The sequence below is a fragment of the Schistocerca piceifrons genome, chromosome 5 (assembly GCF_021461385.2).
Source record: "Schistocerca piceifrons isolate TAMUIC-IGC-003096 chromosome 5, iqSchPice1.1, whole genome shotgun sequence".
In the NCBI taxonomy this organism is placed as follows: Eukaryota; Metazoa; Arthropoda; class Insecta; order Orthoptera; family Acrididae; genus Schistocerca; species Schistocerca piceifrons.
In genome coordinates this window covers 540,832,669-540,850,104 of record NC_060142.1, presented here as the reverse complement: position 1 = coordinate 540,850,104, position 17,436 = coordinate 540,832,669, and the positions used below count along the sequence as shown (strand labels likewise).

Genomic DNA, 17,436 nt, shown 5'->3' with positions numbered 1-17,436 from the left:
AGCATTAGACAATGGGCATGACACAAGAGGATATGTGGTGTAGATTATGGTCGATGCCCCAGTGGAAAGAGAGGACAACTAGAACTTTCCCTGGCAAATGTAGATTTGGATGGAGCATGTGATGTGACAGACGAAAAACGGAGAATCAGACAATGGGCACAACACCAGAGGATGACCAAGATGGGTGCAGACAGGGCAAGAGAGGACAACCAGAGCTGCCCCTGGCAGGTGCAGACTGCAGACAGAGTGCCTGATACAACACCCTGCAAAAATACTGGACCTGATCCATCCAAGAACCAGTCTCCGGGAGCGCCTGAAGAGGACAGCGAGTCACGCCATTGAAATATCGCGTGAGAATGACTCAAATAAGTGGCAGAAGATTTGATTATTCAGTGTGTCAACATATCATCTGGAAAGCCTCAAGAATTATGTATTATAAGCAGACTACAGTGCACTCAGTTCATTTCTTGGAGCCTGTTTTCCATTTCATGTCAAATAATTATTGTGAAACATCTGTTGCACACAGGGGTTCCTATTGTAATTACCCTGACATTAGCTGAAGGCTTAGGTAAGTACTGAATTAACTACTTAATCTTGATTTAATCTTGTAATTGTACACTTTTCAGTATACAAATTAGTGCCTGACTGGCCAGATCCAAGTAAACATGTGGGGCAGCTTTCTGCTGTGAGCATTGACACAGATGGCAATATTGTTGTCTTCCATAGAGGAGATCGGACATGGGGTTCACAGACATTCCTGCTCGACAACACATTCAGTGAAATTTCTCTAGGCCCAATAAAGCAGTCAACAGTCATTGTTTTCAACGCAACAACTGGTCATGTTCTGTACGAATGGGGAAACAACATGTAAGTTCAATACCTCATTGTTGAATGGGTTTATAGAATATATTAGTGAAATTTTATATTTGTATTGTGTGGTATGCATCGTTTACTTTTGCATTATTGTCTGTACAAGAGAGTAATATTTAGAAAACTATACAGATTGTATCACTTCCTTGTACAGTGAGTATTTTTAAATTCACTTTCAGGCTACATGTAATTGTGTATCATTACCTGATTTATAGAGTGTGGTTGCTGTCTCTCCTAGGAATAACTGTTGTAATAATTCCTGTTCCTCTAACAACAATATGCAGCAGGCCAAAATTTTTGAGCGAAATGTGTTAAACATATTGCTTTTCTTGTTATAGAATTTGTAAGTTGTCAGCCTTAAGAATCTACCACTGAAATTAAATCAGACTTGTTTATATTTACACACTGTGACACAAAATGAGACAGTAGTCATAATAGAGCTGAACCATTAGACCAGTTACATAAATAAAACACAGGCTTGTATGGCCAGTACTTACATTTTTGGCAATATTTGTCTTATGAGCATTAGGTCATGGTCAGAGGGAATGACAACTCAGAAATTAGTTACAATCTCAAACAAGGTCAGCATGTCAAACTATTTGTACATTTCAAGGCAATAGTCACTTTTTGACATCATCAGCCCACTGCCTGAGGCACTTTGTTTAGTACTAAGGTCCACAACTTGTCTTGTTTTTGTGTTTTTGAATTTATATGCCTTCTCTGTATATCATAGTGTAGTAACAATTCAAATTTGATAATACTGTGGTATCAAGTAAATAAAATTTGGTGGTTCCCTGATCCCAGTGCATGTTCTGCCTGTGTCAAATTACCAGTGTTACCCAGATGATGACTGCTCTTGTATTCCTAAGCCAAAGTATATAAAATACTTTGCACAGGCAGTCAAGTGTACACAGGAACTACAAAAAGAAACATCAACACTCTCCTTAAGAAACACGAGGAATTTTCATCTGAGAAACACAGATAAACCAGCTATAGCAGACCTTGCACAGGGACCAGGAAACAACCAATTTTGTTTCTCCAATATTATGGTTTTATCATAATCCCAATGTTGGTATGTACAGAGAGACAATACGAATTAAGAAGCATGAAAATAACTGTAACAGAAGAGAAGAAGGTTTGAAATAGACTAGTTGTGGGTCTTAGTACTCAATAAAGTTCCATAAGACACATCGGTATGACTCCATGACCATAGGCAGTGGTCTGATGACATCACAAACCGGCTTTTGCCTGGAAATATGTAAACAATACAACTTGCTGAGCTTGTTTGAGATTGTATCTGGTTTCTAAGGCCTTTGTGATGTCTCCAGCATTGGAATATGAAACATTAGGCATAGAAATGTGACTTAGCCCATGGCCTAAAAACTAAAATCACCAAAATTCATTTATGAACATCAGTAATTGCACAAAAGTTTCTTGTCATCATAGAACACTATAACAATTGTATTAAAAACTTATGACTCCAAAGAATTCGCTGCACGGTACTTGAAAACTGTGTGTTCATGTAGCAAAATTTGTACTGAAAGTTGATGTAACAATGAGTGAAAATGAGTTTAAACAAGATCATGCACTACTATTGACACGTAAGTCCAGCTTTAGTTGCATGCAAACATTCAATGTTTTTTATTCCTCCACTATAAAAGGATATGAAACTCCTTTACTTGCAGTCCTGAGACATCATTTTAGTTAAAATGTAGATATTCATTGACACGTTCTTGGCTGCATAGCATGCAGTCTTTGTATCCCTTGATTCTGGTTTTCAATTTTCAGAACACATACTTAGTTGGAAGTTGTAGTTGGCACATGGAAAATATAATTGTTCACACTCTACATTTGTTCAGTATAAGAGGCTTAGCATTAACATACACAAATATCTTAAAATGCCACAAAAATTTAAATGCCAAAGTCTCTGGCTTGATGTAGACAGGGCTCACAATTTAACTGTGTCATATTTGGCACCCATCATTGACATGAGCTTTCCCTCATAGTTCCACAATAATTTAATGCTACTGCATTGAGACTTCTTTGTCTAACATAGCATTATTAGATGGTTAGACACTTGCTGCCACAACCTAGTACAACTGTATGTAGAAAAGATAAAAATGGACATATCATAATGGCAGCACTCTTGAGATTGGGATTCTACAGAACAGACATATTGATTTGCTTGCAGTACATCCTACCATTCTGCTATGCAACATTGTACTGAATAAATTGGTGAATGTACTTAAATACTAAAATCTCTGAAGTGTTATAACTTATTTATATTAAACTTGCCACATTAAAATATGTTTAAGAATAATACACTGAAGAACCAAAGAAACTGGTACACCTGCCTAACATCATGTGGGGCCCCCGTCAGCATGCAGAAGTGCTGCAAGGTGACGTGGCATAGATTCGACTAATTTTTGAAGTACTGCTGGAGGGAATTGACACCATGAATCCTTCAGGGCTGTCCATAAATCCGTAAGAGTACAAGGGAGTGGAGATCTCTTCTGAACAGTGCGTTGCAAGGCATCCCAGATGTGTTCAATAATGTTCATGTCAGGGGAGTTTGGTGGGCATCAAAAGTGTTCAAACTCAGAAGAGTGTTCCTGGAGCAACCCTCTAGCAACTCTGGACACATGGGGGTGTTGCATTGTCCTGCTGGAATTGCCCAAGTCTGTCGGAATGCACAATGGACATGAATGGATGCAGGTGATCAGGCAGGTTTACTTACGTATGTATCACCTGTCAGAGTTGTATCTATATGTATTAGGAGTCCCGTATCACTCCAGCTGCACATGCCCCACACCATTACAGAGCTTCCACCAGCTTGAACAGTCCCGTGCTGATATGTATGGTCCATAGGTTCATGAGGTTGTCTCCATATCTGTACACATACATCTGCTCTATACAATTCGAAACAAGGCTTGTCTAAGGAGGCTACATGTTTCCAGTCGTAAACAGTCCAATATTGGTGTTAATGGGCCCAGGCAAGGCGTAAAGCTTTGTGTTGTGCAGTTATCAAGGGAACATGAGTGGGTCTTCGGTTCCGAAAGTCCATATTGATTATGATGTTTCATTGAATGGGTCACACATTGACACTTGTTGATGGCCCAGCACTGAAATCTGCAGCAGTTTGCGGAAGGGTTACACTCCTGTCATGTTGAACAATTCTCTTCAGTCATCATTGGTCCCGTTCTTACAGGATCTTTTTCTGTTTCCAGCCACAACACTGTCGAAGATTTAATGTCTTACCAGATTCCTGATATTTACGGTACACTCTTGAAATGGTAGGATGGGAAAATCCGCATTTCATTGCTACCTCAGAGATGCTGTGTCCCGTCGCTTGTGTGCCAACTATAACACGACATTTATAGTCACTTAAATCTTGATAACCTGCCATTGTAACAGCAGTAACTGATCTAGCGACCGCGCCAGACTCTTTTTGTCTTATATAGGCGTTTCCGACCACAGCACCATATTCTGCCTGTTTACATATCTCTGTATTTGAATACGCATGCCCATACCAAGTTCTCTGGCACTTCAGCGTATTTTGAGTGATTAGAAAATTACTATAGATAGACATCTGTGTGAATATGAGAAATGCTGTCCGCCGCAACAAATATTAAAGTTTACGCATATTCGTGATACAGTCAGCAAATAATAATGTACTGTCATGATTACTGAAGCTGGCTTTGTGAATTTTTCATTTATGCTGCTATGGAAAGTCTTATGAAGCCATTACACACGTCATCACGTATTACATATTGTTAATTGATAATCACATAGGTTATCATACTTACATCAGTTACCGTAATGCTAAATTATGTTAACAATTTACTCTTCTCACCATAACAAGCATTGTGTACTTTTAAATATACTTAACACATACTTTGATAGATTCACTGAATTTAAACTGAACATTATTTATGGCATATACAGGGTGATTCACGAAGATATGCAAATATTTTAATATGTTGTTCTACAAGTAAAACTAAAGAAAAAAGTTCATGTACACATAGGTCCACAAACGTTTAGTTACAGAGTTACGGCTAATAAAAGATTTTGCCTGAAATTTAGCAACTTCCAGATAAGCAAAGGTTGTTATACAAATAAATTTGTTTACTTTCCATTAAGAATGTAGAAACGTTTGTCATTTTTGGCAATCATTAGTGAGTTGTTTCAGTTGTTTCCTAACCTGGAAACGAGTGAATGTATTGTGAAGTTGTATGTACACTACAACTTCCTTAACACTAAGCTTTTAGCATGAATTTGTGTGTGCTATGGTATTAATAAAAGCAGATTATCTAACACATTCATACAGTTTCAATTAATGTTATTAGCATTATTTTACCAAAATTAAATTCTCTACAACTTCTGTCGAAAACTTTGTGCAATTGTGTGGAATTTAAGAAACAAATTGGTCCAAGTAGTTAATAAATTACAAACTTTATGAAATTACGTCTTTGCTTCTCTGGATGTTCTGGAAAACTATTGCAGATACACATCTGGAACATGTTTTAGTAGATTCAGCAGATCAATAGCAACAAAATAAATGGAAATCAAGCTTTACTTTACCTCATACAGTTTTGCGATGGCTTCATATTAGCGAAGTCGCTAAATTTCAGGCAAAATCTTTTATTAGCCATAACTCCATAACTAAACATTAGTGGACATATGCTTATGTGAACTTTTTTCTTTAGTTTTTCTTGTAGAATAACACATTAAAATATTTGCATATTTTCGTGAATCACCCTGTATAGTTAACAAACAGGAGTAAGATTATGGAACAAAAATTTGAAAAAAAGACTTGCCCTAAAAGAGCTTACTTATCATGTTGTGATTGCTTTTTGAAATTGTGTAATTGAGCGTTGTTACTGCAAGACAAACAGGAATTACTCAGATGGAAGATAACTGCTTTCAGGATGGACACAGAATGCACATTTAGAAGTGTGTAAAACTGGGAAGAAGAAAACATTGTCATAGTTAGCCCTTGGAGATATTTTCAACATATGTATTGTCCTCCAGGGCACAGCACAGTCAAATGTATATAGTGGTATAAGTCCTGAATGTGTGCTAGTAATAGTGCGTAAAATCATAATTATAACCTACCTATACTAATAATAAAACTTTAAAATTGCCATGTCTGTCTGTTTGAACATGATAACCACCAAAACAAGTAGAAAAATGTTCATGGAGTTTACACATTCAATTTGTGTGTAGCTTGGGGCAACATATGGGTTCTATTTCACCAACATCGGAACATGGAGGAAAAAAATCACAATTTAAAGTTTTATCTAAAATCACTAGCACAGCTTAGTAGTTTGTGTGTTTAATCATCATGGCTCAGTACACCAAAGAGCCAGGAGATGGCTCTATTAGTTTATTTTAACTCAGTGACAAATGTATTTTCAGAAGTTTATGTTGGTGACAGAATTAAATGCCGCAATCTTAGCTTTACAAATAAAAACTAACAGCAAATTTATTTGCCTAGGATAAATGGATTTAATGATTTGCCTAGGATAAATGGATTCAATGATTTGCCTAGGATAAATGGATTCAATGATTTGCCTAGGATAAATGGATTCAATGATTTGCCTAGAATAAATGGATTTAATGATTTTGCTTTGTGTATTACAAACTTAATAACATTGCTTTGCTTCTTTTGATAGGTTATTTGTATTTGTTGCTAGGAAAAATGAAATTAGTAAGTCTGCTTCGTGATTTGGAGGCTAGTCATTACATTTTGATTTTGTTTTGTTTGTAAATAAAAATGCCTATAAAATAGTCAAATCTTTCTGAATATACCAGAATGGCTAAAAAGACAAGACTATGCAGTCTCAAGAATTCAATGAAGATTGTGAGGTGAGACTTTATGTGGCTTGAGAACATCAGGCTTTAACTCTCTCTTTGGAAATTCCATCTGAAAACGAGGCACAATGTAACTCTGATTGAGAGCATCATGCATTATCTCGCTCCTCAGAAACTGACAATCAGAGAGGCTCAAAGTTACCCCTCTCTGGTGTAACATCACACTGGGTGGTTGTAATTAAAGTGGTGCTGCTAACAATGGTCTAGTTTGGGCTGTAATTATTTTATGCCAGCAAAACATGGTAAACATTCTAATGCGTTAATGTGAAACCAGTATACAGTGGGGGGAAAATGAAGTTCCAATTTTTGCTGCCACGTGCAAATCAGGCACTGCAAATGCAAGAAAAATGCATAGAAATGTTTTCATATGTAACTGATTAAGGACAGGACTTGGGCAGAAAAGGTCAAACAAGTGAGATATACCTAATGTTGATTTTATTACTAACTGCCACTTACATACGTTTTTCAATAGGAGCACCGAAAACATCGACAAGATGCTGTACAGAGCCAGATTTGCACCTGGTGGCCAAAATTGAAACTAATTTTTCTCCAGTGTAAATCAGTTCCGCATTAACATATCTACCAAGTTTCGCCATCATACGATAATTAAAGCCGACGCTGGACCACTGTGAGTACCTACACTTTAATTATAACATCTACACACATACTCTGCAAAGTACCATACGATATATGGTGGAGGGTACCTTATACCACTACTAGTCGTTTCCTCTCCTGTTCCACTTGCAAATAGACTGAGGGAAAGTGACTAACTATAAGTCTCTATACAAGCCCTAATTTTTCACATCTTGTCTTCGTGGTCCTTACGCGAAATGTATGCTGGCAGCAATCTAATCGTTCTGCAGATGGCCTCAACTACCAGATCCCTAAGTTTGCAGAATAGTACCTTGCAGAAAGAGCATTGTCTTCCCTCCAGAGATTCCCATGTGAGTTCATGAAGCACGCTCTCTGACACTTGTGTGCTGATTGAACCTACTACCAGTAACAAATCTAGCAGCCAGCCTCTGTATTGCTTCAGTGTCTTCTTTTACGACCTAGTGGATCCTGCGGTACTGCAAATTGTGAGCTCTGCTTGCACTCTGTGAACGAGGCCAGCAGTCTTCACCAGTCCCGCAGCTGCCCATAAGAACTGCAGATGTCCTCAGAACCCAAGCAACAGACATCATTGATGCTGGTATGAGCAATAACTTGCTGTCTATTGCACACTATAGCCACAGGCATAGCCTCCTACATATTTCTGATGAAGCCCTCCCAGCAGACACACTGAGTGCACATTGGAATTTTTTCTGGCCCTGGACGTTATTCCCCTAAGGTGCTCCATAAAACGCCTAACATGAGAGCTCCCAAATAAACCCCCCTGTCCACGCGTGTGCCTGCTCGGGTCCTGCTGAAGTAGTGGCCACTATCCACTCACAGGGTGAATGGGTGAGGCCAGACAGCCAGCCTTCACATTGACACTCTGTTGCGAGTGAAACAATCATGTAACAAGCTACCAATCACCCTCTCGTGAGCTCGTATCTGCCATGTGGGGAATGCAGGAGGATGCTTCAACAGCAGAGCCTGTGGGTGAAACGAGCAACACCTAAAGTGTCCCATGTGATGCGTCAGTTTCTTTGATGCCTCCACAGCCCAAGGCATTAGTCTGCAGATGGCTGACTGTGGCCTTGAGTGTCTTCAGCTGTTCACGAACTGCACACGACCACACCCACACCCTATCCACATGAAAACTAAACTATGAAATAAAATAGCAAAAGCTAAATATGTGATCACTAGCCACCCGGTGCTTCACCGATGAAGGCTGGCAGCTGATTCAGCTGTGGTCTTTTGTGGTTACTGGCTGTCCAGAAACAAACAAACAGACGATGTCTGTGTGAATGTACATGCTACTGTTACAAAAAAAAGTTACTTTACCTCTCAAATACAAAAATATGCAATGAAATTAAGAATTAAACTTTGCAGGCGCACAAAAACACACAAAGAATTTAAGAATTAAACTCAAAACACAAACGGGGAGCTAAATATGCTACTTGCTAGCTTCCAGGTGCTTCATCCTCAAAGGCTTAAGGCTGACTTCATCCTCAAAGGCTTAAGGCTGACTGGATGTGATAAATAGTTACTCCCCATCCAAAACAATAAACAAATGACAACTGCACGAATGTTCACATTGCTGTTATAAAATGCATTACTATGCCTCTCAAATACAGAAATATGCAATGAATTTAAGAATTAAACTTTGCAAGCTCGAAAACATGGAAAGAACCACCCATTAAAAGTGGAAATTCCGCTAGAAAGCCCACACAGGTGAGCAAGGTTTTATGCTCCGAATCCCTCTTATTCCTAACAGCGTATCATTTTGCTTTAAATGTCTACAGTTTACAGTGAGCTTACGTTGTGCCATGATCATAAATAAAGCACAAGGCCAGATGCAGGTGTGGACCTAAGTCTCAGCAGCTTCCTTGCGGCCAGCTCTACATGGCTGTCTCCATGTAGTGAAGCAAACAAGCTCTTCATTCATGTCCACAATCATACTACTTCAGATGTTGTATACAAAGAAACTTTATAAGTTAAAAACAAATTCCACGTGCAAGAAGTGTCGGGCACAGCAATAAATAACTACCAGGGCGATGCCTGGTTTCTCAGCTAATTATTATTAAGATATCATTCCTTATGGTTCCTAGTGACACTAGGTTTCATTTAAGGTTATGCCCCTGAGAGGTGGCTGGTTGTAGGCACCCTGTGGCACTCATATGCACTGTGTTTTGTCTATTATCTGTATGAAAGGCGATAGGCTGAGCAAAATTGAAGTTCCCGATTCACTTCTAAAATATCTAAATATCTTTCTCCATTTAGAGGCACTCATTCTTATGGTTTCATTGTTGAAAATCACTATCAGTTTACTGGGGTAGGTAGTATGCTGCAAACTTGGTTAGTACACCATGCTAGTTTGGTGAAATCTCATCATCCCAAGGTAGTGAATACTAAAGAATGCTTAGCATAATTGGGAAGCATCAGTAAACATCTTGTCTCAGACAAAAACTTTTCCTCATGATGTTATCTATCGCCTCTCTCTCTCTCTCTCTCTCTCTCTCTCTCTCTCTCTCTCTCTCTCTCTTTCTTTTCTCTCCCAGAAACTTTGGAACATTCTGTATAGTCCAAAACAGGGTGTTCCAACAGTGCCCTACAAAGCAGGAGTGCTCTGGACACTCACTGCAGTGGTTCAGATCCCATATCGTGGGGGTTCTTGAAGTATGAGGTCATCATCCATGTAACGTTTGACTGGCAGATCACAAGATTCTGCTGTGCTGGCCAGTTTGATTGATCACAGCAAGTGACAGTGCTCTGCGATGTGCTAGCCCATTTGATTGTTCACAGAGAGTGACAATTGTCATGAACTGGAACAGCTGGTACTAGAATAGTATTACTGTCACGCAATTTTAAAATTTTATGTAAGCGTTTAGCAGATCATTATTATTTAGTTTCATTATATTTTATAAGTCTGATTTTGAAGTTCTTGCTGGGAATAGCAGAAAAACTAAGAATATCTTGAAGGAGGTCTTTAAAAGTTACAAGGAAACCTCATAAATTTTAGGTTAGGTATTTCCTATATCAATTTCTGTGTTAGTTATATATTTCCTTCTGCCTTTTAATGCTACTGAAAATGTTGTAAAAAAAAGCCAATGTAATGAAAACTTTAAAAATAATCCTGATAGTTCAGAGAAAGAGAGCTGTACAGCTACCTGTCTAATTTAGAAGATTACTATTCAGGAAGACAATATTATCAATCATCTGTGGCTTCGAAGATGTGCCAGTCCTGATACTGGAATGCTGTGTAAGAAGTATGCCAATGTGGAAAGATGTGGGTACTTGCTACCGTCAGGCTATGAGGTTGCTGTCTTCCACAAACTGGAGTTTATCATTGATATATTTCGAAAATTAATCTGCGGCAATGCCAGTACTCTTATAGATTCATCTTCAAATTTGTTGAAAAGATCCATCAGGTTGTATGTCTATATCTATACTCTGCAAACCACTGTAAGATCCATGGCAGAGGGTGCATCCCATTGTACAAGTTATTAGGATTTCTTTCTGTTCCATTCATTTATGGAGCATAGGAAGAATGATCATTTGAATGCCTCTGTGGGTGTAGTAATTATTGTAGTCTTACCTTAAAAACCCCAATGTGAGTGATCCATAGGGGGTTGTAGTATATTCCTGGGGTAATCATTTAAAGACAATTCTTGAAACTTCGTAAATAGCCTTTCTCCAGTAATTTACATCTATTGTCAGGAGTCCTCCAGTTGAGTTTTTCAGTATCTCTGTGACACACTCCCATGGATTAAAGAAGGAAACCTGTGACCTCTCGTGCTGCCCTTCTCTGTATATTTTCAGTATCCCCTGTTAGTCTAAGTTGTAGGGGTCCCACACACTTGAGCAATATTCTAGAAGATTTCTATTTCTTTACATGAAAACTTGCTACTTCATTAAATTTCAAACAAATTTATATCCCTTCATAATATATACACTACAGAGGCTTGTCATCGCAGGTAAACCATTTACATAAACAAGACTTTATTAAAAAGTATCACAAAATTGACTTTGACTCTCCTGTACCGCATGGCACACAGTGCATGTACCTATTGGGAAAACTCATCAATTTGCTGGAGTTGACAGTAAACAAAAAATTACATTTTCTTATTTACAATACTGGTACATGTAGCACAATACTGTAATACTTTCAAACAGTGTGTTGTGTACCATAAGGGCAATCTTTGATTAAAAATTATATCATATCTAATTTTATTTTCTTATGGTTGAAGATAGGTATAAGATTGCACAGGCAGAGAACTGTAGCCTGACAAGAACCCTCTCTTCCAACTTATTGCAATTACCATTCTACTAACTTACATTCTCCATAGATAGGCAGCATTTCTACTTTATCTTCTTTGGCATGCATTGTAATCACACAAACGTTCATCCGAAGACACATGAGTTAATGATTGGTGTCCATTTTCATTGTGTTTCAATCTATTTACTGTAAACTCCAGCAAGTGGACAAATTACATAACCTCATTTATCTTCGCTGTGTGGTAATAGAGTAAAAGTCAATTTTGTGTTACATTTTTAATAACATCATGTTTATGTGAATGCTACAGTGTGATAGATTCTTGAACAGGTCCTGAATTGTCAAATAAAAAGAAAAAATACAGGGTGCTCTTTGAAAAAGATACACTGCTGTTTATGTCTTTGCAACAAACAAAGTTAGCAGAAAGAAAATCTTGATGTTTTCCCCTGATAGCAACACAACATTTGCTTGATGGACTTTTTTTTTTATTTCTCTATTGGACAAAAACTTACTTGAGGTGGTCAAGGCAAATGGTACTCCCTGCGTTAAAGTCTGCCCAAGTACAAATTTGAACACTTGAAGTTGTAAGAATTCTTTCTTCTGAAAAACTTTTGACATTTTTTTGGGTGTGTTGCATGCAGATTTATTTATTCTTTACTTGATTTTTGGCAATAGGCTTTAAGTGAAATAACAGCCAAACAAGATATGTGATGTCAATAAATATAATATAATTGACGGGTATATATTCATAGTTAACATAAAAATGGAAAACAATGAAATACAACAAAAGTAAAAAAGTAAGTGAAAAGTAAGCCATCAGAAAATAACACCGATTTGGGGAAAGAATGAAGCTATTTTTTTACTGTGCCAAGTGATTTACATAGCTTTCCATCTCTCTCACTGTACTAAAATTGACTGTCATTTCAGCATGTGGCGTAAGCTTGAGTTGTCCTGATAGCAGTATTATCTGCCAATGCTGTGTAGCAGTTGAGTATGGACTTGAAACTGAGTTATTTATGATATAATGGCTGATATGTGATCATAAAGTAGTGAGCTTTCTTATAGAAAGTGTAAGTATGGCAACACATTGAAATTGTTTCAGAAACGTAAACTAATATATTTGAATGATGGTCCGAGTAGGACATTATTATTTGAAGAAACGGCTGAGCCAAGCAGCAACTGTAATAGCAGATAAGTAATTAGACATTGGAGAATCTGGGCAGAATACACAGTTGCTCCCTACTTTTAGATGAAAAAACATTTAATCGATTTCCAACTTGGGTATCTGATGTGCAGTATCCCTTTATCACAACCCTGTTCCTTGAATACACCATTTTAATTCATTTTTAGCTCCTGGTTAATTTGCATTTCTTTGTTTTCTCTTTGGAGGGGATGGTTTATTATCTGCTGTCAGCCCATCAGTGTCATAAATTTTTTTGTCAGCCAGGCTTTTCAAAAATTAGTAGGGTATACTCTTAATTTATTTTTTGTTTATTAATTTTGCTGTGTACTATTATGACTAGTGCAGTAGCAATAAAATCCAATTTTAATAGACAGAATGTCATTTACTGTACTGCAAAGTTTGACAGTAGGCATATTTTTGTACAAATTTATTGATCAACTATGAGATGTTATGGATCTTTTGGGCATATATTGTGTGCAGTGTAGACATGCGTGTCTATTCGTACTAAACAATTGTGGGAGTTCATAAGATGGAATATACAGTCACTTGATACAACTACCGTATTCATATAAGTTTTGAAGGCTGCACTGCATGTTGTGTGGTTGGTCACATTAGTTCACTGTTGTACATATAATGAAGGTGAAAGAGGCCCCACATTTATGTTACTAACATGGCAATAATTTAGGGTTCATAACATGTATGCACAAGTTGTACTGTAATGTATTTTGTTATTACTCATTTCAGATTTTATCTTCCACATGGCCTAACAGTGGATTCTGAAAATAATGTATGGATAACAGATGTAGCTCTGCATCAAGTATTTATGTTCAAAAGGAATCAATGGAAGAAACCAGCTCTAATTCTTGGCACAAAATTTGTGCCAGGAAATGATGATACACATTTTTGCAAGCCTACAGATGTTGCTATATTGTCCAATGGAGACTTTTTTGTTTCTGATGGTTATTGTAACAGCCGAATTATTAAATTTGATATCAGTGGGCAAAAACTTATGGAATGGGGCCGTAATATACTGCAAGGTAATGATAGATAAGTATTACTTTCTGTATTTGTTTTTCTTTGCATTTGACATAGAAAAAAATATAACAGATATATTATGTTCGGTATGAACTATTTTACAGGTTCTTTGGATGGCATAGGCTTGACAGCATATACTTTCAGTTTGCCCCATGCACTTGCGGTAGCTGAAGAAAAGGAAACACTTTTCCTTGCTGATCGTGAAAATGGACGTATTCTCAGTTTCAACATCACATCTGGATACTTTTTATATGAAATACAGTCTCCTGATATGGGTCACAAACTGTTTAGTGTTGCCTACTCTCCATCACAAGGTATGCACATCAGTTTATTACAATAAAATAATTAATAGTCATAAAAAGAACGAGAGAGAGAGAGAGAGAGAGAGAGAGAGAGAGAGAGAGAGAGAGAGAGAGAGAGACATGGCGACGGAATTCTTTTATGTAGGTGACAAGTCAATGTAAAAAATTAATAAAACACTGTTGAAGAAAAGACAGTTTGAAAAATGAAACTGTATAATAGAGAATATTGTAAAGGTTAGCTGGAGGATCACACACAGTATCTTGAGCCCAAATAATTTGAGTTTTTTTACCACTCAAAGATTTTGTGTGTTTTGGACGAGGGACATTAAGTAAGTAATGCAACACTTTTTCTGAAAGCAGGTTGGTTTTATTCACGATTCCAATACACCATATTGTTCCCTATTATTTTGCTACAAAATACTATTTTTCAACATAATCTCCATTCAACATGACGGCATTATGTCACCTTACTGGTATGTATGCCTACATGGTACCAATCGACTGATCAGTGTCAGAGGTAACATATTGCTGCATCAGTAACCTCCTATCATATGCGTACTGCTTCCTGTGGAGTGCATCCATTGGGCCCAACAGATGGAATTCGGAAGATGTGATATCTGGGCTGTAAGCTGGATGAGGAACCAAGTGGGCACACACCTTTGGGTGCTTCAACTGGTGGGTGAATACGTCAGCACTACCAACAGACACATTCAGTTGTCCAGCAAGTTGTTTGACTGTGATCCGTCGATCACCTCAAATAAGAATGTCTGCACGTTCCAACACGGCTGTATATGGCCAGCTGGCATGTGGGAGATTGGACAGGTTTGCACTACCTTTGTTACAGTGATGACAGACATCTTGCCCAACAGCTAACCATGCTTTGTTTCACTACTAGGTCTCCGCAGACATTCTACAAGCCCTATGAATATTTGTGGTGCTCTGGTTTTCCACCAATGACAGCTCTCTTCTGTTACAGATGCCAGTTTGAAGGCTATGTATAGTGCTGCTGCCTACAAATTCACAGGACCTGTTTCAGCCTTTGTATTAGGCCATTATCAGGCACATCCACCAAGCGAGGTGATGTGGTGGTTAGCACACTGGACTCACATTTGGGAGGACAGCGTTTCAAACCTGTGTCCGACCGTCCTGATTTAAGTTTTCTGTGATTTCCCTAAATCGCTTCAGCAAATGCCGGGATGGTTCCTTTGAAAGGGCATGGCTGACATCCTTTCCCTTGCTTCCCTAAACTAAGAGGACTGATGACTTCACTGTTCCGAAAGCTAGGAACGTAAATATTCTGTTCTGTTTTATGTATCTATCGGCTGTACTGAGCTGAGGTAAGTACTAGCCAGTCCCTCTATCTCTTTGTTAGTATTTGTTTCACATCTTTATATGAGATTTTCCATTAATCATTTAAACTAAATGTGGTGTACCCCAAGGATCAGTAATGAGACCCGTTCTGTTCCTTCTGTACATAAATGATCTGAACTTGGATGTTGATGCACGTAAAACAATCATATTTGCAGATGACACCATGATTCTACTAAAGGGAGACAGCAGTGAACAGTAACAGCAGACAGTAAACATGCTCACGAAACAACTTAGCAGCTGGACACACAATAACCAGCTTGTAATTAACAGTAAGAAAACCATTGCACTAAAATTCCACAATGCTCCTAACAAGGACATGCTTATCCCATCAGTCTCTATCAATGGCAAATCAGTTGGTAACAGTACTGAAACCAAATTATTAGGACTTTGGCTGCAGAGCAATGTCAGATGGAATAAGCATATTGAATATCTCAGTGCAGAACTGAGCAAAACATGTTACCTTCTTTCCTCATTAAAATCACGCTACAGTGAGAAAACAGTAATGAATGCGTATCATGCCTACTTTCATTCTCGTCTTAGATATGGGATCACCTTCTGGGGAAACTCTAAAACAGCCATTTGCACTTTTAAACTACCAAAAAGTGCCATTAGAATCTTGTTTGGATGTAAGTCTAGAGACTCTCGTAAACCTCTGTCTAAGAAATCTGGTATTCCTCCATTACCATGTGTATACATTATGGAAACCCTTTTATTCTTTAAAATAAATGTAATAGGTAAGGACTGAAAAAAAAAGAACTGTGATATAGATGATCACTAGTAACTTACATCCAACTCAAATCAGCATAACTCTGTAACAAAAAGGTACTTTTCACGTGGGAGTTAAGCATTATAGCAAACTTCCTGAAAACATAAAAACTATTACTGAGGTCAATACCTTTGGAAAATCTCTAAAGTTATATTTACAGCGTCACTGCTTTTACTCCATTGAAGAATATTTAAGCTTATGAAGTGTGTCATATAAATACTTATTTATAAAGTGTATTATAGTAACCTTAAATATATATGCCTAGAAATGACTTTCAGCTGTATATTTATAATTTGACTTATCTAATGTCTTATGCATGAGCTGCTTTGTAGACAACAGGATCAATAAATACAATAATGACGGCAACAACAACAACAACAACATGAGACTCTCCATTCATTGCTATAGAACCAAGTAGCTAGTTTATTGCCAGTGCTTTTAGATTCTGATTCAAATATTGTCAATTATTAACATAATTTATTCCAAGTTTCATCATAACTTCGTATTTAGCATTGATTGTTCATGATTTCAAATATGGATTTTGCTGTCAAGGCTTCTATGATATTTTAATTAATACTTCATGCCAAATTATGTAAACAAGCTAAGGTACTGGCAGCTGACATCTTTAGAGTGTGTATTGAGATCTATTGAATCTTTATTTGTAGCAAATTAATAAGCTGCCTCCAATTCACATCATTAGGTATCCAGATCTGTGACTCACTTGGATATACACTGATCAGCATGAAAATGCAACACATAATAAATTATGTGTAATTATCTACTTAATCAAAGTAAATCTTGTATTTTTAGATGGGGTGTTACTTTGTGAGCAAACAGTGATGAGACAGTTGTCTATTACATGAACCTTAATGCTTTTTTCGTATGCAACATGAAAAACATATCACTGTCTGTGAAGCAATAATGCTTTCCTGTGATTGTAGCACTTAGTGCTGTACCTTGTATTGTTTCCCTTTTGGTCACACTGTTTGTCAGATCTTTGTGTGACCATCATAATCGAATTTCTGGAGTAAACTTGCTGTTAAGTCATGAAGATGCTGCAAAAGCCTTTGGTGGAAGGATGTCACAACATGTCTTATGCTGCAGAAATGTTGAGAACTGCATTTTCCATGATTTCCAGAACATTAAGAAAGTACAGGGAAAATGGAAATGTTGC

General features: G+C 37.5%; 1 protein-coding gene across 4 annotated transcripts in view; it reads left to right on the top strand.

The window, feature by feature from the left end:
• Window positions 1-17,436, top strand: part of LOC124797866 (peptidyl-alpha-hydroxyglycine alpha-amidating lyase 1) — a 97,944-nt gene that overhangs the window by 37,573 nt on the left and 42,935 nt on the right. For all 4 annotated transcript variants that reach the window (XM_047260942.1, XM_047260944.1, XM_047260943.1 and 1 more), the window contains exons 4-6: window positions 627-867; window positions 13,533-13,825; window positions 13,928-14,137. In XM_047260942.1, the coding sequence (XP_047116898.1) occupies window positions 627-867; window positions 13,533-13,825; window positions 13,928-14,137 (744 nt within the window). The remainder of the gene's footprint in view (window positions 1-626; window positions 868-13,532; window positions 13,826-13,927; window positions 14,138-17,436) is intronic.